The sequence below is a fragment of the Anopheles marshallii genome, chromosome 3 (assembly GCF_943734725.1).
Source record: "Anopheles marshallii chromosome 3, idAnoMarsDA_429_01, whole genome shotgun sequence".
Lineage (NCBI taxonomy): Eukaryota > Metazoa > Arthropoda > Insecta > Diptera > Culicidae > Anopheles > Anopheles marshallii.
This window is the reverse complement of record NC_071327.1, coordinates 38,110,875-38,136,517: the sequence shown is the minus strand read 5'-3', so window position 1 is coordinate 38,136,517 and position 25,643 is coordinate 38,110,875. Positions and strand designations below refer to the sequence as shown.

General features: G+C 43.7%; 3 protein-coding genes across 3 annotated transcripts; 1 reads left to right on the top strand and 2 right to left on the bottom strand.

Moving 5' to 3' along the window:
- Positions 1-2,358: 2,358 nt before the first annotated feature.
- Positions 2,359-24,143, bottom strand: LOC128712565 (phospholipid-transporting ATPase VD). Its single transcript, XM_053807458.1, has 11 exons — positions 23,053-24,143; positions 6,578-6,758; positions 6,337-6,516; positions 6,145-6,269; positions 4,923-5,985; positions 3,777-4,829; positions 3,537-3,707; positions 3,286-3,471; positions 3,004-3,204; positions 2,731-2,918; positions 2,359-2,632 (listed from the first exon to the last, which is right to left on the bottom strand). The coding sequence occupies exons 1-11, from the start codon at positions 24,141-24,143 to the stop codon at positions 2,359-2,361; spliced, it is 4,713 nt and encodes a 1,570-aa protein (XP_053663433.1).
- LOC128711351 (uncharacterized) lies at positions 14,169-15,886 on the bottom strand. The gene is made up of 3 exons (XM_053806219.1): positions 15,845-15,886; positions 14,437-15,708; positions 14,169-14,354 (listed from the first exon to the last, which is right to left on the bottom strand). The coding sequence occupies exons 1-3, from the start codon at positions 15,884-15,886 to the stop codon at positions 14,169-14,171; spliced, it is 1,500 nt and encodes a 499-aa protein (XP_053662194.1).
- LOC128711350 (uncharacterized) lies at positions 16,320-18,048 on the top strand. The gene is made up of 3 exons (XM_053806218.1): positions 16,320-16,382; positions 16,491-17,780; positions 17,857-18,048. The coding sequence occupies exons 1-3, from the start codon at positions 16,320-16,322 to the stop codon at positions 18,046-18,048; spliced, it is 1,545 nt and encodes a 514-aa protein (XP_053662193.1).
- Positions 24,144-25,643: the final 1,500 nt, after the last annotated feature.

Genomic DNA, 25,643 nt, shown 5'->3' with positions numbered 1-25,643 from the left:
TCCTTACTACTCTGCTAGTGCCAGTTTCATCAGATGTTGGACCTTCACGATGTTTTTTTTTTGCAATTTCACATGCTGAGTTGCACAAATAGCGCAAGCACGAAGTTTGCACCAAACGTGCAAAATTCTACACTTTAAGCAGCTGCGGATGGTAGCATCGTTTCATTCTCTCTACTTCTTCGTACTATTAGCGTGAACACTACATTTGCATACTGTTTCCAGTGTCTTCTTTTCAGCATTACAATAAGCGGTAGTTAAATTATGTTAAAGTTTAGCGATTATACACATACTCAATAAAGCGTCCTCTCGTCAGCACGTTAGAGGCACTTGGTCGTCTTTTCGATTCCGTTTAGCTATACTAATTCTGTGTTATTTGTCTACATTAAATGCATACTTCATTACAAACGTTTTGCATGTTGCGACCGCCATCACTTTTTATTGTCGTCTAGGATAGGTTTTAAATTATTGTATTATTTCCCTCGCACGTTCAAATCAACAAAGATGCTCATGTCAAATCGCAGTTCTTTACGGAGCGCCTCAAATCAAGCATTCACATTCACAGCCGTGGTCGCAGCATCTATATTTACTTATCCGCGTTAACATTAACTTTAACGTTCTCTACAACAACGATCAATACCCACCCAGGCTTTTATAGAAGAATCCATTTGTTTTTCCTCTGTACGCTCCTATGTAAACACAGTTCGGTAATAAATAACTGTTTTCTTTTTCCAAAACTTCGCTTTTAATTATCGATTTCTACAAAGCGTTTCTCTTTTACACGTGCCCGAGCTTGTCCATTTTAATACAAAAAGGGTTAGGATATGGACGATTCGTACACTTTGATGTATGCACTTCTACGAGAGAAATTCAGTTCATCAGCTTAACTTGATAAGGCCGCCAGAACAATGTTCCTGTTACGTTTCTTTTGATTGTTTTTGGGTATCACTGGAAAGTAGAGCCTATTTTTTCAATGCGCGTTTGAATGTTGGTTATTTTCCTTCAGAGCAGTAGTTTGTGTTATCTTTTTTGATTCTATTAATAGTTATACATTTTCTATTAACAAGTTCGCTTAGGTGATCGAATTTGAAAAGCTTGTTGCTGATTGCTAACTGATGAAACTAAGCATTTTGAGGATACTTTTCAAAAAAGTCACGTCATCTGCCGATTACAGCCTTATGCGAAGCCCTGTGATGGGAGGTTCTGCAATGAAACACATATCACGGAAAATAGGGAATTAATAACCTGCAATTAATCAACTCGGATTAAAGAGTGGCGCAACATTTAAGCATTGACGATATAGAAAGCCGCGAAAAAAAATCTTCAACCATTATGGTAAACAGCAAGCCAAACAAGGCGTTCACAGCAAAAGGTAAGAAAATAGTTCACACACCCCACGCTAAACTTTGCCAACTTCTGTACAGTCCATTATGTTGCTTCTTGCTTGGTGCTTCGTGGTAACAAACGGTTTAAAGGAAAGATTTCTTCCAAATTATACAGTGATTTCAATCTAAAAAGAATAAGCCATATTGTGAACGAAAGAGGACATACTTCGCTCAAGTATAGTGTAAAAGTGTAGTGTATAGGAGAAAGAAACACAACAAATTCAAAGACTTACCTCAGCCATATTTAGGAAAACAAAACAACACACACAACTTCAACAAAACTCATATGCTACAGGTGCGTTTGATGAAAATATAAACAATTTTAAATTAAAAAACTATAAACAATGGTATGTGAAACGGTTAGTAATAGCTAAATTGTACATACATGCAATTAATACAAAGAATTATTGATTACAAGTGAAATTTGTTTAATTAGCAGCAAATACATACCTTTCGTCCACAGCGGTTTCTACAGGAATACGTAATTCTTACACTAAATGAAATGTGCATGGATATACTGAACAGATTAATCTGTTAAAATTGGGCTCTGAATTGTTACACGAAATTAAACATATTGCATCTAATACAATTTCACCAAACCAATAAAGTGTATTAAATTATGTACATAGTTTACAGTCATATTTAAAATGTTGAAGTAAGATAAGCATATGAACACCACTACCATAAAATACCAACGCCAAAGAGTAAACGCAAACACAAACCAATTCAAACAGCAAGAAAAAAGGGAAAACTACGAATGAAAAAGCAGACACAACCATACAATATGCATTCAAAATTATTTACCCCCAGGATTGTTAGCAAGCTGCATTCTACTACGAAGACTTCTTGCAGTATATCGACAATAGACATATATTGAGTGTGGGCAAATCGGCTGTTGCTGATATTGCGAGTCGTTCCATTCCGGTTGTACCACTGATGTTTCCTCTGTCATGCTAATGACAACCTGAACATGCGCTTAGTAGCCAAATCGTTGCCGTGGTGCATTGCGCTCAAGTATTCCACCAACCGCAGTGGTCGTAGCGGAACGCTTTCTCGTGATCAGCGTACTGGATTTCGAGTGATTGCTTGAGGTTGTGTGTGTTAAGTACCTGAATATGGATGAGGCAGACGTCGAACGGGACCAGGTTACCAGCAGATTCTCACCTCTTCGTTTTTCTTCTTTGTACTGCAGCGTCACCCGTACACCTTCGCAGGGCCAAACGGTATTTATGATTACACGATATGCAAATCTGTGGAGCACGGAAAATACCGTATCAGTTACAGTGCTCAAGAACACAAACACAAGGAACACGCATGTTCAGGCACAATCAATCACAGGAATACGTACCGTGGTAACAGGGCAAGTACGGAAGAAAGTATCGTAATCAGATAATACTGTATTGTACTCATGCTCATCTGGATAACCCAGTAATTGGACGGCAATCCAAAGCAGTTGACACAAACTGAATTGTACACAAATGCAAACGCATAGAACGACACCAGGCTAATCACTATCGATAAGACATGTAAGCTTGTCTGTTTGGAATAGAAGATGTAACAAGATTAGAAATTGGTTACCCATGGACATGATCAGGAAATTGCTGTTGTTCTGCATACGAACCCATGATTTAATTTCTATGGCACAGTGTAGCAGCATCGTAAACAAACAGGAGGTCGTTATAGTAGTACCAAAAACCCACAGGTCCACATCAGAGCCCCAGTACGCTGCCGTCGCTACAAAGAAAATAACCAAACTCTGGTACACCGCATCGAGCGTCACGATCCAAAACGATGACCACTTATAACCCTTCCCCCGACGACCCTACAAACGGAGGTGAATGAGATAGAATGCAAGAAATTGTGAATAATTGCACAGCTTTGCTACCGGTAGAGTTGCACTTACATGCTGATACAACTGTGGATACGTTAGCAGAAGGTCGTCGATAATTTTCTTATCATACACTCCAATCGCCATCGGTGGCAATGCAGTCCATAGTAAATTGTAGATCATTAAGTACACCTGATCAATCATGACAGCACCGGAAAATCCACAGTAGAACTGATACCAGAACAGAAGAAACACGAACGCCTGCAAAAGTTATAAGACATTGCATTTAGTAACCATCGTCTAATTCGATTTGACATGTTTCATACCGCATTTTTGTAGAAAAAGTATATGATCATACGCGCCAAACGATCGTAATTCCAATGTCCGTGAACGAGCAGCAGTTTTTCCAGCATTTTAAACTTGGCAATGGAAAAGTCCGAAGCCATTACCGCTTGCATGCCTTCCTGTCCACATATACCCACTCCGACATCGGCCATCTACAACGAAGAGAAAAGATACACGTAATTTACTCAGGCAAACACCAGGGGACGAAACGAAACACGAACCTGTATCATGGAAACATCGTTTGCTCCATCGCCAATAGCTAGAGTACTGATGCGCAGCTCTTCTTTAACCACCTTCACGAGGAAAGCTTTCTGCAGTGGCGTCGCTCGGCAGCACAACACGGATGAACAGTAACGGGTCAGTCTTAGGAATGGCTTGGTGAGGTTGGATCGCAGATCCAGTATGAAAGTCAACGTTTTCCCATCCACCACAAGGGCACGCGGTTTTTCCAGCTGATCAAACGCGTCTTCATCGTTGGGAGCGCCGTTTGAGTTTAGCTGTTTCTCGATTTCGTTGAGGTAAAAGTTTATGCTTGCTTCCGCCGAGTCTCGTGATCGCGCCGTCAGCTTCAGGATATCCATCTGCGAGTTGAATAGCTTCGCCGAGTATGCAATGTTGATCGCCGTTTCGGCCTTATCACCTGTCAGCACCCAAATAACAATCCCAGCTTGCAACAGCGAACTAATAGTCTCGGGCACACCTTCCTGCAAGCGATCCTCTATACCGGTCGTCCCAACTAGGGTAAGGCCTCGTTCGAGTATTCCGAAAGAATCACGAATTTTGCGTTCCCGATTCTCCATGCTCAACTCGCATTCCTCATGCTTGCTGTACCATTCACTGAAATCGGTCGGATCCAGCTTTCGTTTGGCCATGACTAGCACACGCAGACCTTGTCGTGCGTACACATTTAGCTGATGCTGCGTTTGCTCGCGCAAACGATACTCTTCAGAGCCTGGTGTGCAAGGTACGAGATTGGGCATGATGCTACTGTCCGCTCCTTTAATGTACAGCACCACATCCTGCGTACCAGTTCTTCGTACTACCACGGACATGCACTTACGGGTGGAATCAAAGGGAAGCACTTTCAGTACCTCGTACTCTATAACGCCTTCACCGGGTACACTTACGAGGGCATGGTTCGGGCTTCGGTTTACCAAGCAACAGTCGTAGCTGAATGCAGCATTAACGAGAGCCAGTTCGTCCGGGCTTTCCGCCTCGTAAATAGGCCGGATGGAGGCGGGCGATGATGAACCCTGCGAGAAGGACTTGTGGAACTTTGATGCGCCACTGCTACTATTGTTAGATGCAAATCGATTCTTACTGCTGCTGGTGCTACCAGTGCTGCTTCTGTCGGCGCTCTTAAAGACACTGCTACCCTTCCCACCGCTGGCTACATTACCCAGCTTAGCTACCAGTGATTTCACCTTTGCTGTAGGCGTAGTCAGTGATTTAAGCCGCATCGGTGGACTCTCCGACATAGGTGACGTTTCCGCCGAACTACTTATTGGCGACAGTGATGGCACATGAGCTGCTTTTAAGGGCAGTGATGACGGTGCGTTCGGCGGCGGAGAAGGTGTAATGGAACGAGACTCCGTCAGTCGGGCATAGCGATCTCCGATGTTAGGATCACATGCCGTTAGAGGGAGACTTCCACCATCCGTGTCAACCAAAGCTGGACGAACAAGCGTAACGCTCGTATCACTATCATTCATCTCGATCACACCGCTCGCATTCATGTTGTCCCTGTGAGGGGTCGCACTAACGACCACCGTATTGCATATAGCAAGCACCAGAAAGAATTCCTGTATTTGATTGGCGACAATTTCATTTCCAGCCTCACTGCCATTTCGACCCACGCCTTGGTTTGTCTCTAACAAGGGCTGTGGATTTCCTCGGAAGTTTTCCAGCAAACTTAGATTGGGCTGGAGAATTGGCACTGGTGCACCGATTTTATTCAACTCCCTTTCTTCCTCCGTCTCAGGATGGTTGTAGTCTACACCCACGATCGTGCAGCGTCGGAATATCATACGATTTTCCGTCAGTGTGCCCGTTTTATCCGAGAAAACGTACTGTATTTGACCTAGCTCCTCGGTGATGTTCATCGCACGGCATTCGGTACGCTTGTTCGAATCCGGATCGTACAGCTCAATGTTATTGTGTATGTGATATACCTGCATCAGTTTGCACAACTCTATCGTAACGTATAGTGAGAGCGGAATCATGATCTGTAGAATTATGACAAACGTCCAAAATGCAAGAAATCCTTCATACTCGGGGCTGATCTCGAACGGCAGGAACGGTATTCGGAATGTATCGTTAATACCGCCGTTAGACGTATCGTCGTTGTCAGAATCTTTAGCATAGAATGCAAGCCACAGCTTACATCCGACGGCACCGATGATACAAAGCACAATCAATATGATAACACACCTAATGAACGATGATAAGTGTAGAAGATTAGAACTTAAAGTTGGGATAGTATGTACGTAAAACATGCGAAACCTAATTTATTGTAACAATTCCTATTTAAAGCAATGCAGAATAGAAGAAATTGATACTTTTTCAAAGCATAATGGCTCAATCACCTACCATATCACGTCTATGTTCATCTGTTGTTCGACTCGGGATCGCTTATACCTGGGACCACTGTTGTTTAGCATAGCTTTGGTTTCGTGTCCAGCGTAGACAACGATTCCTTCCGCATAGTCCGTGTTCTAGATGATAATAAATAACATCACTGTTATCATTCGGATCATCCCTAATGTGTTCGACTATACGTACCTTTAGCCGACTTTCCCTTAGCAGCAAACTTTCAGTTGATACTGGGACACGTTCACCTGAGGGATGTATCACAGCACCGTGGAAGCGGTAGATTTTTGTTGACGGTGCATCGACCTCGATCCGGCTGGTGAACTTATTCGGTGCAAAGATGTGCTGCTTCTCGACAAACCCTCGCACCACCTACAACAAGGAATGATCATGTTCAGAATTGTTTACAAGCACAAAGCATGGCACTACTCACCTGACGTCTCTTTAAGTTGGTTTCTCCATCCAGATCGCAAGTGTCGATGTAGCAAACACCTGTCGGATCGCTTGACTTGAGCAAAAGTATATCGGCCGGAACAGTTTCGTTGTTGGACAGATGGATCAGATCACCGACACGCACATCTTGCCACAGCACTTTCTTGTAGCGTTCCGATTCACTGCAAAAATGTCGAAAAAATCGAGAAGGAAACAATATTAGTGACAGTTACGTCGATAGAGAAGAGAGCAGAACAGCCCCTGTTCAGATTTCTTCAAGGGGTAAGCATTGAAGTTGTCATTCGAATCACGTCCATTTGTACGCAATAGCTTCGGCACGCCTTTCTGTCACAACGGGTTCGGTTTCTTCTAAACCTAGTTCCTTGTGTGTCCGCCAACAACCTTTTGAAACTTCATTGTTAATTGTGCGACAGCTCTACAGCTGACTAGAATTCTTAATCTATGCTAATAGAATAATTCATCTGGTCAAAAGTTCAATTCAATATTTTTCTTTAACTTCGCGATCGTGATCGTTGTTCGCTGTCGCGAGGGGCGTGTTTAGTTTAAAATATACAGTTAGGAATGCTAACAGTATCGTTCGTAGCCGATAATCATAATTCAAGAGTTGGCCGATTACAGCGAGTGGGGTTGTTGCGCTCCAGACGCTCCAGTCGTATCTGAGGCAGCTGCATTACAATTTCGAGCACGTAACACTTGTTATTCAATTCCAAGTGTCAAATGGATCAAATACAATGTTTCCTTTTCATTTCGATGTATCAATGCTCCAGTTGAGGCGATCGGGGTTTGGCCTGCTTTTACAATATAGACTGTTAGTGATATTTTGTTGGAACTAGCGGGCTTTTATACACAATTCTTCTGACAAAGAGTGTTGAACAGACGATTTAAGATCGAAACAACATTGTGCATGATGTGAAGCAAGAATCAACACGTAGCTGTTCTACGCGAAGTGGATTAATTAATGGCGGAACGGGCCTCTCGATACAAGACGACCAATAAGTTGCTTCGTGTAATTATCGCATTCATATCCCTAATGTCTACATATTTATTTCCAGATGGTTACAATCGTCAGCGTTCGAATGATACACGTCAACCTTTCATTGTTCCGTTTGTTGAATTATGCTGCTGATAACGAGTGCGTCGCAAGCCTGCATTGTCGCAAAGCTCATGGAAACGTATGTCATACATACAATATTTATTCCTGCATGGTTCAGGACTCTCGTTCACTCACGGTCACCACCAATTTACTCAACATGACCAAATACTTAAAGGCTGATCGTTTAATGACCCAAAGTTCCAGTTACGGTCGGCCAGCGTGTGTTTGCATGTGTATTCAAACTGGTGGACAATAAGTCCGCTTGTGCAGCTGTGGAACACTATAACCGGTAATGCCTTTTTTTTAGACACGCTAGATGTTTTCCTTTGATTACTTATTCAATCATTTACCGAGCATTCTCCGACCGCTGGTATCGTCATCAATAATTCATTCAACCTCGCTGGCGCGGATTTATTTGCCTGAACGGGTCTTGCAGACAATTCCACCGATATACTGCCGGCTTCCTGTATTGAACGTCACCCCTACACCGGTTGCTATAAAGAACGTGGCCGCACACATGGGGAAAACTGGAAATTCCATTAGACAGGACTGTACCATGCCAGTGCCTTCGAGCATTTCCACGCAATCGCTGGGGTTGGCACGGCCTTATTAGCAGCGAGAGCAACCGATGTTCACGTGATCGATATCGATGAAAGATGCATATAGTTTATGAAAGGGGTACAAAATCATCATTTCAGATGAAAAAAAATGAACATTCTCCCGAACTACAAATGGCACTTCGTCGACATTATTGCATCATGTTGAGAACCGGGACCACATTGAATATTGATGGAAAATAGTTCTTCCCATCATATGACGTAAGCAAAAAACAGAAACGAATTTCGGTTAATAACTTCGTATACCATGTACACGTGCGATATCCCGTAAGCAGTTATCAAAAAAAAAAAAGCGAAAGCTCAGGATTACTCCAGAACCTCGACAGTGGTGCACCAGACAAACTGACCGATCAATATCCGCTTTTCCACGGCAAGGTTCATTACCGGCGTGGCATGCATTGCTATGTTCAATCTGGCCTCTGACATTGGCACGGTTCTGTCAGTCACGGAAGAAGAAAGTGTACACACGCGTTAAAAAACTTCAATGTAAAACGAACTGCAACGCTGTAAGGAAGGCGGCAGGCAAAAGCACAAATTTGACGACCCACCCCTCGGTCAAGCATTATTACCCATCCCTATTTCCTCCGTTTTGCGTCCGTATCGTAGCGAACCATTGCCAATGCACATCGCATAGCACCGTATGGCATTGGGCCATTTTGTCGCCATGCGCCACGTTGCGGTTGCCATTGATTGATATTTACTGGTGACATCGGGTGTAAGCTTTCATTTGCCATGACTTTCCCTTTCCCTGTGACATTTTTCCCCATTGAGTGAACGCGGAAGCGAAGACGATGATGGGTACCCAATTCGTGGAAAGTGGGGAGAGGAGTACCTTCGTCCTCCAGGAATTTAATATCTAGCGGCATGGAAATGTGTTCTTCAACGCGTGCGATAGCCTCACGCCAAGGTTTGTGCTTACATAGGCCCCGCATGGCCACTGTACGGTTGACACTCGGCCTACAATCCCCGTCCTCGCAATTATTCCGTCTATGCTGCGCGATATGGAATTGCTCTATGCCTCCGGTGTGTTTGTACACGTATGTAATGAAAACATGTGGCAAACAAAACAAATATGTGCAACAGCGAGTGTGCACATTGAGGGTCGCGTGCGTCGCATTTCGTTAGGTCATCACGTGAAGTGGCTTCACGCTGGTAAAAATACTAGAACCTACCCTAAGGGTTTATTGGCGGCACTTAACAATTTTTCTACCTTAAGTGTTTATGATCTTCAAGAGCTTGGTGTTTTGAGCTTTTTGAACAAAACATTAAAAATTTCCTAACTCTTTGTAAACATTTTTAGGCAACAGCTTTTGACGATTTAAAGATTACGAATACCTTATAAAAATACAAACTTTCCTTATCTAGTAAGGATCAACGCCATAAAATAATAAATGATTTAAGATATCTAGTTGTGCGAGAGGTAGGCCGGAATCGACTCGAAACTCGCTGTACGCGTCATTGGGATTCCCACATTTTGCCGTTATGAGTCAGGAGAAATCGCCACATGGACACCTACAATGACAAAAACTCAAATCTTCAACATTGAAGTTAAGATATGCGCTCTAGAGTGCTGGTTTTTGAAAAAATCTTTCTACAGTGTTAGGAAACTGCTCTATTCAAAACAGCTGTCGCGACGAGCGAAGCTGGGATTATTATCGAACCTTCATAGTTCCGGCACTCACATACGGCTCTGAGACATGGACTCCGTCCAAAACTGATGAAATCTCCTTAGTCGTGTTCGAGAGAAAGAGTCCCAGAAATAGTTTTGGCGCCATTTTTGTGGAACGGCAATGGAGGAACCGCTATAATGAACTCGCCAGGCTTCGGTGGACTTATCATGTGACGAGAAAGATACCGGACAACCTACCCCGCAAAATCTTTTTAGGTCGTCCACATGAACAGGGGAGGAGTGATTGGCTCCAATTGAGAAGGATTGTTGAATTTGATGGGTTCATCAGAGTTCCCGGGATATTGGATTGCTTAACGACGGGGCTCGTCCGTGAGCGACCTCATCCTGCTGCAGGCCAAATTCGCAAAGCGATTGTAGAGTCTGATAAGCAAGTAACTTCGATTTTGCGAGGTTCTTTTGCTCTTGTAAAGGATCTTCCTTCAAACTTGTTTCTAAGTGTTCAACCTCATACTTTGACGACACTCCGACAGATCGTTCGTAGCCTTCTTTTATTTGGTACATAACTGATCATTTCAAAGGGATAGTAAACTAGTATCTGGTATTAAACTTATTTGCGCTCGCAACATGAACCATTCAGAACAATTTGTTAGGGAGCATTCTCGTCGAATCGAAAGTATATCATCTCGAAAAATATGTCAGCAACAGAGATTAATTTTTAAATACAGATGTCCAATGATCATAAGTATCATTTTACACTGCCTGCCGCCCAAATAGTGCAGTGGATTTGTCTAATTTATGTTCCAAGCTTGAAAAATGAGATGACAACTCTCCCTCGTGGTAAAAAATAAATATGTTTATGTCAGTTGTGCATATATATGTGCCGAAAATGATGCACGATCAGTAATAATGGTAGCAACTTACTTTCACTATCGCCCACTGACCGATTGACTGACTGAGTGGTGCATGGGGCCATGTTTCCTATGTTGATTTCTTCCGACCGTAGTGGAAGCACGAACCTCACGTGATCGACGAGCGAGCATAAGTAATCATGTAAAGGCACTGAGATCAAGGCAAAGCGAAAAAACAAAAAGCCCTTACAATGTTGGCCTGTCCATCGTTGAACGTACCGTCCGGTCATGGTCAAATCGCCGCGTGTTATTGCCGGCTAGTAGTGGTGTATATCGGTGCGAAGGTAATTTACTTTACACCTGCGATGATGTATGTGTGTGTGTGACGTATGTCCATTTAAGCGCAACCGCGGCCCATGATGACAAACGCGGGACACATAAAAGCCATAGGGTTTGAGGTGCAACACTCCATTTCCTGTACAGGCGAACGGTGAAGGTGCACGTTTTATTCGGCGGTGGCGCACATTCACTTCCGCGAGCGGGGCCGCAGGGAAGGAAGGAGCCGACCTTGAACCTAACCGTGCCAGTTACTAGTCGCGAAGGCACCCTCTAGTCGGCTGCCAATCCGTTGATCCGGTTCGTTCACTATAAGGTTGATTGCGAAAAAAAAAACAGGCTACATTCGTTGGAAAACTGGTTTGAGGTACTGTTTCTCAGGCCCACTACAGGCAGTGTTTCGTCGCGATATTTTCGAGCAAAACGGATAATGAAGGGCAAGTGTTTGCTTACACTTTTGGGCAATTGGAACAGTTGGGCAGCTTCGCTAATTACGGCCCAATAATGTAAACGTTTCCTTGTCACGTGCGTGGCTCGGTACACCTCTAATCCTTTACCCAGCCATACACACGTTCGCAAATGCATGTGCCAAAGTATGTTCCGGGTTTGGACAATGGTGTCACATGACTTTGAAATTATAGCAACACGATAATTCACATGTGCTCAAACATTCAAAACACGCATACATTTGAAAGCAAAAAAAGAAAATTGTTCAAACAACGAGAAAGGGAATTTAGTTTAACCTTATACTACTGTTGATTACTTATGATTACTCAGTTAGTAACAGTTGATAGTGCCTTCGAACACCAAGTTATGGCTGGACATTCATTGGTTCATCTATCGGGAAGCCAACGACGGTTAACAATAACGGGCAGTAATTGATGACCCACCGTGGGTGGCAAGTACCAAATGCCGAAACGGATGCGTCACCTTCCGCCCGACGTTGGTTCCATGTGCACAGTAACCACCATCTGAGTAGCTGTTGTGTTTTGTTATGTAATCGAAAAGTATTGGTTTCGAGCGGTTCAAGGCGTAAGTGCAAATTACTCACGTCCAACATAGTGTCCCTTTGTTGTGACTTACCGATGAGCCACATATGATCGGCAGATTGGAGCAAATTGTATTGATTCCGTTTGAAATTGTTACGAAAGTTACATGCAGCGTTAGTTCCTTACGATGGTGATGGTTTCCAAATGGTTTCATCTAGCACTGGAACCACCAGCGGCACCGACCGAACTTGTCTTTTTTCTGGGAGGGAAAGACAATATTTTTCCCTCAAAAGCATCGATGCGCAAATCGTTTATGTGCCACCTTCACCCGAACGACGGAACTAAGACGATGGTTATGATGATTATAATGATGTTGGTGAAGCATCGTTACTCTTCACAAACATACACATTGTTGTTATGATTATTACTCTTCACCGCACCTTCCGTGTTGGTATATTCGTAGCCAGCCCACAACACGGAACCAGGATAGCATCGGTTGCACAGCACAAATGACTTCTTTTATACTTTGCTGTACGGTAAACAAATGATCTTTACCTCTTGGGGCGTTTCATATACAGCGTTCGAAAGCGAAGAAAACGTAGCACACGTAACACGCAAAACTACAGCTGTGGTGCGGTTGATTTGGTTTGGTAAATTTGTTTCTTATGTAAATACAATTTTCTAGCAGTTTTCTAGTTACAAAATGTGAAATATGGTTCCAGTTTCTCTACCAAATGAAGTCATAGCGTAAAATATTGTAATGTAGGCACTTAAGGTTAGCTGATCCTTGGAAGCCGATTAGCAGCAATGTTTCAGCGGGCACAAAATGCGACTGAGTGTATTTATTCAATACTGACCAAACCCACCAACCGCTGCCAATAACTGGTTCATTTTAGACAAAACTTCACCCATTGAAGTTGATCTTGCGTTAAAGGGTGTGTCCTAGAGTAGGACAGCGTAATTTACAGGTTGTGAGGTCTTGGGCAATTAACTTTCACGTTAAGTTAACTTACTAACCGGCTGAGTATATCTGGGGAGAATGAGGAATGCTCCTTGCGAGTGTTATGTACCACGTAACACATACTATCGGATAACGAATAAAACACAAAGTTCATTCCAAAAGTAGCTAAAATTTCGACATAAACAATTATAAAAAATAGTACAACGAATTCTTTCAATTCGGTATCTTTAAACCCTTTGTCCACAATAAGCTAATTCACAAATCTCAATAACTTACGACATAATCTACCTTCAACATCGGCACAACAACCTCAAGAGGTCTAGAGGCCTGCCATTTCTGGATTTCTTCGACATTATTTACCCGTAGCGGGATAATCAGTCCTGCGTACGTTGGTTTCATCCGGATGGGATTTTGGACCGGTCCGTTCGTGTAAAGACCGGCACCGCTACCAATACACCACCGAGCCGCCCCTCTACCGCTTAGTTAGTGAGCAATAAATACAAAATTATATCTGTCAAATTCCAACAGTTCCCATCTTATCGCAACGACATCCGACATTCAAATCATAATCGCAACACGTTACGCCCTGTGGTTGTTGAGTCAAACCAAAACAACCAATTACACCTTCGGGCCACTTTAAATGATTACTGCGATTTACAATTACCGGATTGTGATGTCCTGACCGAGGTCAAGGTTCGGGGAAATTATTGCCGGGGTAACCACAGACCACAGGAACCTCCGGTGGATCGTCATTGATAATTGCGGCACTTATCGCATTCATTATTCATACTGCCTAGGCGGATCGACTGTTCGGCGTCTTCAAGCTATGTTTCTTCGCCGGGAGGTAATGAATTATCTATCGCCAACACAACTGCTACTACTATCTACATTCGCATCTTAAGAAGGTAATTGTTTTGCTGAGCGTATACCTTAGACGCCTCCATCGTAAATTTACAGTAGAATGTTGATAACATGTATTTCTTTTATTATGTAGCATTAATAAAAGCTTTACTGGTGATTGTTGGTACTGTATTCTGTTTTTTTTTATTCGCATACTGTGCAACAAATTCTGTACGGGATGAATCCTTTGTTTCCAATCAAATCAAACAGGCAGATATTGCCGTAGAGAAGTTTCTCGCCAACCGGTCCGCTACCGCCACATTCATAGCCAAACAGTAACGCGATCGACCGATCAGAAGATCATAATCAACACCAAGCTCTGTCACCATGTTGACCAACTGCTGCAAAAGGGTGGGCGTTATATTGTTGCTCTGACTGAAGAACTGCAAAATGAGTAGTGGAAGCTTCGATTAGCATGGAAAAGCAAGACAAACATATCACACATCATTTGGAACAAAACCATACCGCAGTGAGAAACATGTCCAGCTGCATTCGCGCACTTGGCGGACTAGAATTCGAGAGCCCAGCAATGGCGCTGTTCAGTTGGTTGAAATATTGCGCTACGTCTTTCTGGATGTCTTTAACCTTGGTTATCTGCTCGTTGACGATTGGCGATATGTCGTAATCACTGCCGGTGATACAGTCGCAAACCTCGTTCCGCAGCAGCGTACCGAAGTCGTTGATGAATTTAATGTACACCTGGTCAGTGCAGGATAGTTTGGCTTGACTGGTTGCCTGTATTATAGTGAACAGTAGCGTCTGTGTCATTGCACTGTGGCCCAATGTAAGCGCTTTACCGAAGCTTTCCAGCGCACTGTCGCTGAACGTGTTACGTGCGCGTTCTAAGCGACTTACGATCACCTTTGTTTGCGCGGTTAGTGTGGTCAAGTAAGAGTTGTACATGCTGGAAGCCGACTTGGCATACTCACTGGCCGATCCACCAACATACAGATCGGTAAACTCCTCCATTCGGCTGGTGAACTGTTGCACAGCAGTTCGAATGGTGGGCTGCAATTCATTCGCTGCCGATGTTGCCGATTTGCTCAATTCGTTAAACCGTCCGTAGGTTGAAGTCAACGTCGCATCCAAGTGTTGGAATGCTTGGTCCGCGTTTGTGAGAAACAGCGCCAACTTATCAGACGTCACACGAAACGTGTTGACGAGTTTCTTAATATACGGCAGTACAACGGTCTCATGATAATCTGCCATATCGGTTAGTTTTTGTGCGACGGCACTCACTTTCAGCTTTGGGATAGCGTTATAAAATGTGGCTTGCGAAATTCGGCTGGAGGAGAAAGTTTTCATACCTGGTTGCGCGGTGTTCTCGACAAAGTCAATCACTGCATTAAGCGTCAGAACGATGGTGGAAAAATCGGGTTTGGCATTCTGCAGTACGAACCATTTCGCAAACCGCTCATCTATGGTGATTGCGGTGAAGGCTTTCATGCTGGTAAGCGCAACAGAGAAAATAGTGTTCACATTGCCGGTATTCGCATTCGTCACCGTATTCAGTTCCTGAGCGATCGCAGCGAGAGTTGTGTAGGTTTGTGACACTGAGCTGACGAAGGAGGCAGCTCCACCTTGCAGCAGAAATGTGATGAACGACACCTCTCCAAGATTGTTGACAGATTGGGTGATCTGCTGCGATACTGACACGAACCTCGAGCAGGCATTCGTTATGGTTGCCGCTTCAGGAATGTTCGGGGTAACCTCTACTCCGAACAAAGCTTCGCATCCCTTAAACAAATGTAACAAAGTTGTCCATTACTTGTATGTTGAGTCCCTTCGGAGTTCTTTACCCTGCTTCACAACGCTTATGCACAATCCATCATCACATTATGTCATCGGTTATGGCAAATCCAACTCTACTTACCGCCAGTGAAAGAAACAGCAGCCACACTTTTATCAACTTCATTTCGGTTCCAAAAGTTTTGAACTAAAAGCACGCGGAATACAGTAACACAATGTACCCTTGTGGATGTTTTTGAGCCGTTCTTGTCCGATGTTACTCATCTTACAACAGAGGCGGGGATAGCAAAACCACCTGACAAAATAAAGCTTCACAATGCATGATTGATATTGACGCAACACCACTACAAAATTTGTGGAAACAGGCACCGAAGCAAACACAGCATTAGGAAAGCGGCTTTAATAAAACAGACAGTAGCCAGGCGTAGTCTTAAGGGGCACCAGACTAGTATCATTTCGGTCGCATAGCCAAACAACCCTAAACGAGGGAGCGTCACAAAAGAACACACCTTATGCGGTCGGGCCCGTAACGTGTAATTTACTTTCCGACATATTTTTGGTGCAATCCAGCTGCTTTCCGTGGCAGAACGTGGAGAGAAATGGATCTCCGGCGACAGGCGCTTAGTTTGGCAGTGGCAGTAGGATTGTTTATGTCCTTGCAGGTAAGCGCTGCGTTACGATACCGTACCCAAAACCCGCAAATTGTCACACCGATTGACATTCAAATTTGGGCGAGCGTTTCTGCTTGCTTTCCGCTCTATTCCACGTAGCTTGCTAGCGGTTCTCCCTTTTTCGGAGTGTCTGTGCAAGGCGGTTTCCAAGCGGAAGCCGACGTATCCGTGTCCGCTCGCGCTGTGGGGGTAGTGATCCAAGCGTCCCAGCAATCGATGGTAACCTTTGCATCAAAACTGCCCTTTAGTAACGCGGTACAAAACGCTGCTGCTGGTGCCATACTTACGATGTACAACCTCGTCTTGGCAAATATAGCAACACTCACCGATCGTATTAGCTGGGCGGCAATCAACACGACCAACTTGCCCGCCGAAGTTTTTCTCTCATTGGACACTGCTAACGGCAAAGCAGTAACAATCTTGCAACAGGAAACTCCTGCTGCCATTGCATCTGTTACCGCTTATTCGTCCACCAATGGTGCACTGCTCGGAAAATCTGTGGACAACATGCTGCTCATCTTGGCCGACATTTCCAAAACCCTGTCCAGGTTTAGCCGAAGCATCGCTACATTCAGCCAACCGATAACGGCCAAGGCAATATTTGAAAAACTGACAAAGTCCCAAATCGCAACCTTGGTCGGCTTATTGGATGCACTTAAGCTCGAGTCTACGGTGTTCGTCGGAAAGCTCAAGGAAACGGCTACGATATTGACGGAATCCGACACGCTCATGTCTTCCTACATTGGTTTGCTGTCCGAGACATTTGCCAACGTCGACTCGAGCCTTTCAAATCTGTTCACCCGGCTGAGTGGACTGTCGTCCGATTTCTTGAGGGATTTTCGTGCATCAGACACTACCATTTCCACCAGCGTGCTGTCGTTTAACACAAAGATCAAATCCTTTAAAGACGATATTATTGCTCCTTCCGCCGATACGATCATAGCGATCACACGGGTATTCAGCGAGAGATACAGTGCAGGCTACACCATTATCAAGCCAAACGTCGAGGAAAGGTTGCAGCTGCTGGTCAACACTGCTAGCGACACGGTATTGAACGCGGAGCAGAATCTACTGTTTACCACATATCGTGTTCTGGACAGTGTAATGCGACGCATTCCTAGCGTTTCATCAAAGGGAAAATCTTGCGCAACCGAGTTTATCAGCCCGTACGTACAGTATCTATCCTCCAACATGGCTCCATCGTTGAGCGGTTGCATCTCTTCAACGACCGGCCAGGTGGAAGCAGTGCTCCGAGCGCAACTGCTTGCGATCGACGCACTGGTAAAGGATCGGCTGGCTTACATCAAAATGAGGAATGATGCCATAAACGGAGTCACCGCTACTAGCGACGCCGTCACAAGAAATATCGCTGTGGTGAAGCTAACGGCGGTAAGCAAAGAATATACCACCAGTTCCTGATGCGTATGCGTTACTCAACATCGTTTCTCCCCATCGTCTATTTCAGCAAACATCCAATCAACCACAGGACACACAGCAACCCGCACTTGCCAGCATATTTTCCATGTACGCACAGTTGGTTTCGAATCTCGATGCTGTCCTTAATCGATCCAAACTATGCGTGACAGTAAAAAGTGCAGAGCTGTCAGCGCAGTTGATTACGGCGTCAGCAAACTTCAACACTTGTATGGACAGTTGAAGCGCTGCAAATAGTATCAATACTGGGTGTTTTTCTTTAGTTGATGCGATAATGTTTAGTTAGACAGCCCAACGAACTGCTTCATATTGCGATCACACTGGAAAACAATAAACATACAACTGATGCAAATGAAACATGGTGCACAAACGAAGTGGGAACACACGTTGAAATTAGCAATGGATCAGCAGCAGACAGATCTTTGGCGAGTCCCTCCGCCAGCGGAACTAACTTTTGCGCATTGAACGAAATTAGCTAAAGATAACATAAATAGCACATAAAAAACCCCCTCCATTGGTAGTGGTAAGCGACGAATCGGGTCTATTGGTACCAATTTGGTCTAATGCCTCGATAAGCCTTCAAAAACCCTTACTGATAACGTGAACGTGAGCAGATAAGACGACTGTTTGATCCAATGCCATGCAGAGTGTGGTGAGCCGCCGGTGCTTTGAAGGGTGTTTCGATGAGTTTTCATCCTTTTTCTCATATTTCGATTACATTAGGTCTCTCCTATTCGCTCCACCATGTTCGCGACAATGACAATCAAGATCTGCTGAAACAATTAGCCAGCAAAAAACAAAAAACGCAATAAAACACCGTCCATTGATCAAAAAATGGGTTTTTCTTCGCTGTTCCAAACTGCCAAAACACGTTGACGGAGACGGCCGACGGAAGGGTGTATGTAATCGAATTCCTACAAACCTCCTACACGGGTCAGACCCAGGTGTCTATCAGATTTTGACCCAACCACTGTGCTATCGGACACCATTAACATGTTGCTTGTTTCTACAATTTCGCCGTCCGTTCTCGATCGATAACGCGAGATTGGGTTGGACATGGTCCGTTTTTTTGAACAATGTCCACCATGGAGCTGCCGTGTGCTACGTGCCCATGAGGGTAGCAAAAGAAATATGATTTTTTTAAATTTCTTTCTTGCGTCGTGGCCAAGTAGTTGAAAATTGCGTTTTCGCTTATTTTTTTTTCGATCCGTCAGCAGCAGCATTGGTGCTGTTGGTTCTGTTGGTCACCCAAGTGGTGTTCTTTCAACGAACCGAACCGAAGTCAAAATCAGCAAAAGCAAACATTGAGACCTCGTCGCCGCGAGACCCAACGGCATGGTGCAGTGTGCGCACACACGGGACTAGCAGCCAAATGGCCACAGTTTGTGCACGGTTACGAGTACAGTGGAAGTATAAATAATAATAAGGCACGCTCGTAACGCCGGGGACGCCACGACAATGTCACGAAATGGCGAAAATTTAGTTACGCAACCACCAACACTTGCAGAGATTCACTATGGCCAGAACCAAAGAGCTAGCAAACGACTGCGAAGACGTCAACCCGCTGGCGACAAAAATGAATGCGCTCGGCCAACCGTGCCTTGCATTAGAACAAATTGTGGCAGAAAATTGCGAACGCTAATTGCTGAGTTCCGTTGCCTTCCGTTACTTTTCGCACTTTCTGCCGTGGACTCGCATGGCGATTCGGACGACTTTGGGGTTCTATTTATGAAACGTTCACTTTCGTCAGTTTCGCGTACGGGCATACTGAACGTTTTGTTCCGTTTATCGCTAGTCATCGGTCTTGAAGATTGTAACGATTTACGGCCAATTTCAGGGTATTGCCAGAAACAAAAACATTATCAGTTCCAAAAGGGGTTCCAACCGTTTAATCCATCTTCTCCCAAATCAAATGTTGTGTAAAGAACTATCACTCGCTCGGCTCGCCAACCAAAGTTGGCCAAACTGTAGCACAAATACACGTGATAGCTCGCGGACAACAACATCCTGCGGACATTGTAATAACCACAAACGTGGAGAAAAGGGAAGCACAACGGAACCAAACCATCACAATTGAAAAACAGTGTTGAGGTTTGTCAAAACACCTCACTACCGGGCCGTGTGTAAGCAATCATCAAACAATCTATAATTATGGCATGAGGCGTACACTAAGTCATTCTTTGCCCCCAAAGAAACCACACGCCACATGCCATCACATCATCCTTCGCTGTTTGGTGTTGTTGTTGTACGGTGGAGTATTTGGCGTAAAATTCCTTCTAGCTGCCCATAGCGTGGCTCCACCGCAGCCTGTTGTATATGGTGTTGATGTTCACAGTCCGTGGTCGTCCACGAGCCAATTGCCGATGGCTGTCCCAGCCCGCACTCGATGCATCATCATGGTGTGGCAGGGCACTATGATAATTTGTCGCTATCCGTGCCACATTCAACCATCCACTCGTCCATCGAACCATGGACACGTGGACGTCGTGGACGACGTGGACGATGGTTCCGTTGGCAGAGTTTCCTTCGCTCATATTTGCACGTAGAGCGCGGGAAAGCGAGTAAATGATGTGGAGGGAGAAAAAGAACTTTAAACTTTCCTATCCTCTTGCTAAGTCGATGAGCATTGGTGTAGAGACTTGTCAAGATGTAGACTACAATGCACACACACATAAACGGTCATGTCGAATCCACGCAACAAGATAGCGAGAAACATAAAAAAAAAACACACACCACACGAGACACGACGAGGCAAAAACGGTGGCACCGATAAATGCAAACACCATTTGCTGTCGCGACTATTGGCTCGTGTTGGTAGTTTTTTTAGTTTGGCATTGAACCACCGCATCGAACCGCGTTCACCGTCGCATTTAAGTAACGCTGAGCAGGCAGAGTGATGAAACGCGTCCTCTTCTGCATGTGGCATTTGAACAGCTGTGCACTACTGTTGGCATGGGATTTGGTATGTGATAAAATGGCTGTACAGCTTCATAATGTTATGTATCTAATTACAGGCCACCGTGCTTTCATTAAATGCTACTAACGCGGCAGAAATAAAATATCACGTACATCCATTTGATTGGATTTTATCCGAAACAGAAACACAAAAAAATATGAATTTTAAATCAATTCATCCTAATTTGCTTGAAAATATTTGCTTTTTTCGGGAAGTAGTGTGCAAGCAGAAAGAACCTTACAAAAGTTTAGCTTCTAATCCTTTTTTAAAGTTATGTCCAAAGATTGTCTTAAAACCCTTCGCTGCTTTGTGTTTTATTAAACAAATAGAGTCATGACGCATTCCCCGACGTAGGTATTCGGAAGAAATCATAGTCACAAAAAGTCATAACGAGCCAGATCTGGGGGACATGGTGCCTATTAGCTATCCTTCTATTGCCGACATATATTTTCCAATATAATTTCCATTACTTTTCCGACATTATGATCGTCAACAAAGATGGGTGGACAACTCACACAGGTACGAATTTAAACGACTTCACAACCTTCTTTAAATGTCTTATAAAACTGAAAAAATTGCATCTGAAGCTCACAACAAAACTTTTTGCAACTATATCAAACAATTAGGCACAATTATTTCATCAGAAAGATAAAATAATAAGTGATTACGTTGTCCTAAATTGTTGTGCTTTGTAAAAATCACCAGTCATAATGAGCGTCTAGTGTATAAACAGCTGGCAAACGTACATTAATTGACATATGGCTACACACGTTGCGAAAGGGCGTCTATAACGTCCCCTGATTGGAAGAAGCCGTAAATCCTCAAAGATTAATGGATTGCTCAGAAATTCCTGAATTCTTAAAGATGAGTGATTCCTCGTAGATAAATTTATACTCGGCGTTACACTTCTCCAATGAATTTATACATCGGGTTACTTCATTTGTAACAATATCCTTATTTCAAATGCCTAAAACATAAAAAATACGTCAAATTATGTCCGACGATCCTTTGAGAGTTCATGAATCTTCAACTTCAGAGTCATTTTTCATTAGAATGTAGTGGCATTTTAGTGACATTGGAAGAATTCTTTGTTGTACACGAAGAGGCGAATGTCAACCAGAAGATCTAAAGCCTCTATAAAATGAATTTAAAAAAATAATTAAAAATAAGAAAAAAATGGACACGGCACTGGTCATTACACGCCAGGATCGGTACTAAAACACCTTTCCGGACCAGTTCTTCCGAACCGTACTTTAGGAATTAGCTACATGGTAAAAAATAGTCTAAGGTTTAAATAAAAAAAAAAGATTGGAAAATAAGGTTATACAGTCGTAACCAAATCAAAATCAAATCTTACACACCCATTTACGATAATGCGTTGACAGGAAATCATTTCTGAAATAACGAAGCGATAAATTGTTTATTGTAATAGCTGGCATTTTTGCAAAACAAGTTCCGGCAACTATTTAACGGGTTGTTATTAACTGGAACGAAACGTAACCGACAATGGTGTGAATTATTTCCTGCAAATTGTATTTTTCTGCAATCGAATCCGAGTTAGATTAGCCATGTTACCTTGCGCCTTTAAGAACAAGTGCACAAAACTTAAACGTTCAAGTGAAACGATTTACTTAATTTTCTTTTCCTTTTCTAAAGCATTTAATGTTTTCTCCAGCGCACCAATGCAAGCTGCCATAATAAATTATGAAGTGTCTTTTTATGGCATAATTTAAACCGACCCCCAAGTGGGCACAACGTGCCGAACGAGGAAACACTGATAACGGCGGTTGCAATGGTCACCCATTTTTCACTAAACATAAATGAGGCGTGATTTCTGACGGAAATTTTATCACAAGCACATTTGCGCATTTTGCTTGCGTTTCGTGGGTTGTTTTGCGCCTTTTACTGGTGTAAATGACACGACACCATTCCTTTCCACTAGTTCCGTCAACGCTTTGGAAGAAATGATTCCATTGGAGCACAATATCATTCCAGCTATGTGACGTTATTGCAAGATAAAACAGCTCATTTTATAAGCCTTCTTTCAATCGTTTTTAATCGTACAATCTAATAAGTTACAAATGAGTACAAAACAACACACAGGTTGATTATCGCATCATGTTTTCGAAACATATCCTCCATTGAAACCTCTTACCATAATCTTATCGCCGTAGCGCGTGATATGAGGCATGGGGGAGTATTCACAGGAAATGATTAGCGAATGAGGTCCCTCAAAATAAACCCTGAATAAAAACAGTCAATTACACTTACCCGTTGTACACGCGGCAGGTTGAGTTGTTGATCCGCTTATCAGACGCTTTCCGTCGGCGATCCTCAAACAGATCTTTTATCGCAGTTACGCCGAGCACAAACAGTACCGGGATCATGGCTATTTCCTTGCCGAACGCATTGATCTGCGGGAACCAGTTCAGCAGCACAATGAAGATGAAGTACAAGTTCGCGATGCGATGAAACTGTTCGAGCAGATTTTTCGGCACGAACGAAAGCAGCGTGTACTTGGTGGTACGTATCTTATTGCCGCACAGGCGCCCATTCGGATGATCTCGCTTGGGCGTTTTGGGTGGTACGGTATGATTCGGGACGACTATCCGATACCCTCGATCCTCCAGCTTACTGTTGGCCGTCCGGCAGAACATGATCCGCTTCCACCAGGGAGGTTTGTCAGCGCGGCGTAACGTGTAGATAGATTCGGATCGCGATGCTTGCCGCGAATGTCCCTTGATGGAGGAGGCCGAATGTGGTGGTGCTGTGTCTCGCTGCTCCGGTTGATCCTTGTGACCGGGAGGTAGGATAAAATCCGTTTTCGATCCTACCCTACTGTGACCGCGGGTTGCGATCGTTGGTGCATCCATAATCTGACCCTGCGATAAGGCCCTCTGATGACCTCCCTTGACCGCCGATTTCAAGGCGGAAGGTCGTCCGGCTGCGCCACCACTACCAACAAGCGACCCACCGAACGAACCTTCGCCATGGCTAACCGATCGCGAGTGACCTCCGCCGGTGGGACGCTGGTAATCTAGCATTATTCGGCTGGCCGATGGATTTGCGTTGGTGCCCACGATGGAGTTCATCCCACCACCAATCAACTGAGCGGCCTGTACTGCCTGCGAACCGGTCGTTTGGGACGACCCCGGAAACACGTACTTCCTATGGTCTTCGGACGATTCAAGCGGATGCTCCTGATGTGGGTGCAGTGGATGTTGTATCTGCTGCTGGTGATGATGAGGATGATGTGGCTGGGGATGATTATGGAAACCGATTGCGGCACCGACACCGGTACCGCCCCCTCCGTCGCCCGCCGGCGCAATATCCTGCGATAGGTCCTCCTTTGCTTGCGTCATTGCTGCTGCCTGTGGCGACGGAATGCACCATTTAGATGAGCCCTACGAGTGAGAACACTTTCACTTTTTTGCTTGCACGCACTCATGCACGCACGCACGCTCGCTCTAATCATATGCACATGAGCGCACCACTGTGTAAGACCTGCGGTTAGGTTTGCGCCTGGAACACAACGACTATTTTTTTCTTAAAGCTACCTAAGCATATTTCGCAATCACATTTGAACGTGTCGGTTTGCAAACGCACACCACCGCCTGTTGGGTTACCACCACTGTATTTATTACGATGTAACTTCACTTTCAGAGAAACGTTTCATTTCATTCACGTGGTTGCTGGCAATTAAAATAATAACGCACAATTCTAGAAAGAAGAAAGGAAAAGATGAAATTAATATCAGAATGAAGAATACAGTAACAATTGTTCAAACAATCAAATAATTAAAAATGATGTAGTAGTAAAAACTCAATAATGCACCACATTTTTTAAGATCTCTGTACAAATGCATATAAAGATAAAATGGTTATTGGAATATTATTCGAATTTCAAAAAACGATTTTTTTTATTCAACGAACGCTTTCCGGGGTCGAATTTAGAATTGTATCTCAAGTCGAATGCAGGGTAGTAAAACAGAAGTCTAATTCGGAATCGACATCCTATAATTCCCTGTAATTATTTTATACAGGGTTTTCGCAATCGACATCTAATTTTATGCCCTTAAGGATAGCTTAAGTCGTTAGCTTAAAAAAGTCTTGCATACTAACACGATGAGATTTGATTGGATGAGAAACTAATACAATAGCATTAGCATTGGATTTAGAGCCCTATCATGTTGAAAGACAGATCTTCAGAACAACTCCAATTTGAAGAAATTTTCAACCTTATTTAAGTTCTTAGTGATTTAAGTTCATTCACAAAAGCTTAAAGGCAATGACATACAATGTGGTAAACATTGCAGGAATTGATGATGAAGGTCTGGCTTTGAGAGTCTTTTTGAGCAATTCTTTCGTCCCACAACCGTTATAAATATGCTCTGAAAATGATTTAATTAACTAATTGTCTTTGCTTAACGGTCCCGGAGAAAATTATCAGTTTGTTTTCCGACGAGATCTCACGAATTGGTGTTGTTTGGGGCTGATATTGATATACAGACATATTTTATTCTTCTTCATCGGCACAACAACCTCAACAGGTCTAGTAGCCTGCCATTTCTGGCTTACTGTGACTTTATTTACCCGTAGCTGGATAGTCAGTCTTGCGTACAGGGGATTTGTCCGGATGGGATTTTGGACCGGTCCATTCGTATGAAGACCGGCGCCGCTCCGGACATATTTTATTACTTTCGAATTTTTTTTCGAAACCATCATTGAGCAAAACCATGACAAGCTTTTCTCAAAAGAACCGTCTAAAAATGGTAGCTCAAAGACTCTTGAGATGTCAAAACTAATAACATTGGTAAACGCAACAACAAAAACGAGGTAATCCCTGGTCGGCGTTAGTAAAAA

Bases quoted from the DNA above. Each gene is read 5' to 3' on its own strand.
- LOC128711351 (XM_053806219.1), bottom strand. From the start codon at position 15,886: ATGAAGTTGATAAAAGTGTGGCTGCTGTTTCTTTCACTGGCG. The intron at 15,709-15,844 runs GTAAGTAGAGTT...CATTTGTTTAAG, and splicing joins TGCTGTTTCTTTCACTGGCG to GGATGCGAAGCTTTGTTCGG. The intron at 14,355-14,436 runs GTATGGTTTTGT...CTCATTTTGCAG, and splicing joins TGGACATGTTTCTCACTGCG to TTCTTCAGTCAGAGCAACAA.
- LOC128711350 (XM_053806218.1), top strand. From the start codon at position 16,320: ATGGATCTCCGGCGACAGGCGCTTAGTTTGGCAGTGGCAGTAGGATTG. The intron at 16,383-16,490 runs GTAAGCGCTGCG...TATTCCACGTAG, and splicing joins GATTGTTTATGTCCTTGCAG to CTTGCTAGCGGTTCTCCCTT. The intron at 17,781-17,856 runs GTAAGCAAAGAA...CGTCTATTTCAG, and splicing joins CTGTGGTGAAGCTAACGGCG to CAAACATCCAATCAACCACA.
- LOC128712565 (XM_053807458.1), bottom strand. From the start codon at position 24,143: ATGACGCAAGCAAAGGAGGACCTATCGCAGGATATTGCGCCGGCGGGC. The intron at 6,270-6,336 runs GTACGTATAGTC...ATTATCATCTAG, and splicing joins TAAGGGAAAGTCGGCTAAAG to AACACGGACTATGCGGAAGG. The intron at 3,472-3,536 runs GTATGAAACATG...TAACTTTTGCAG, and splicing joins ACTTTTTCTACAAAAATGCG to GCGTTCGTGTTTCTTCTGTT.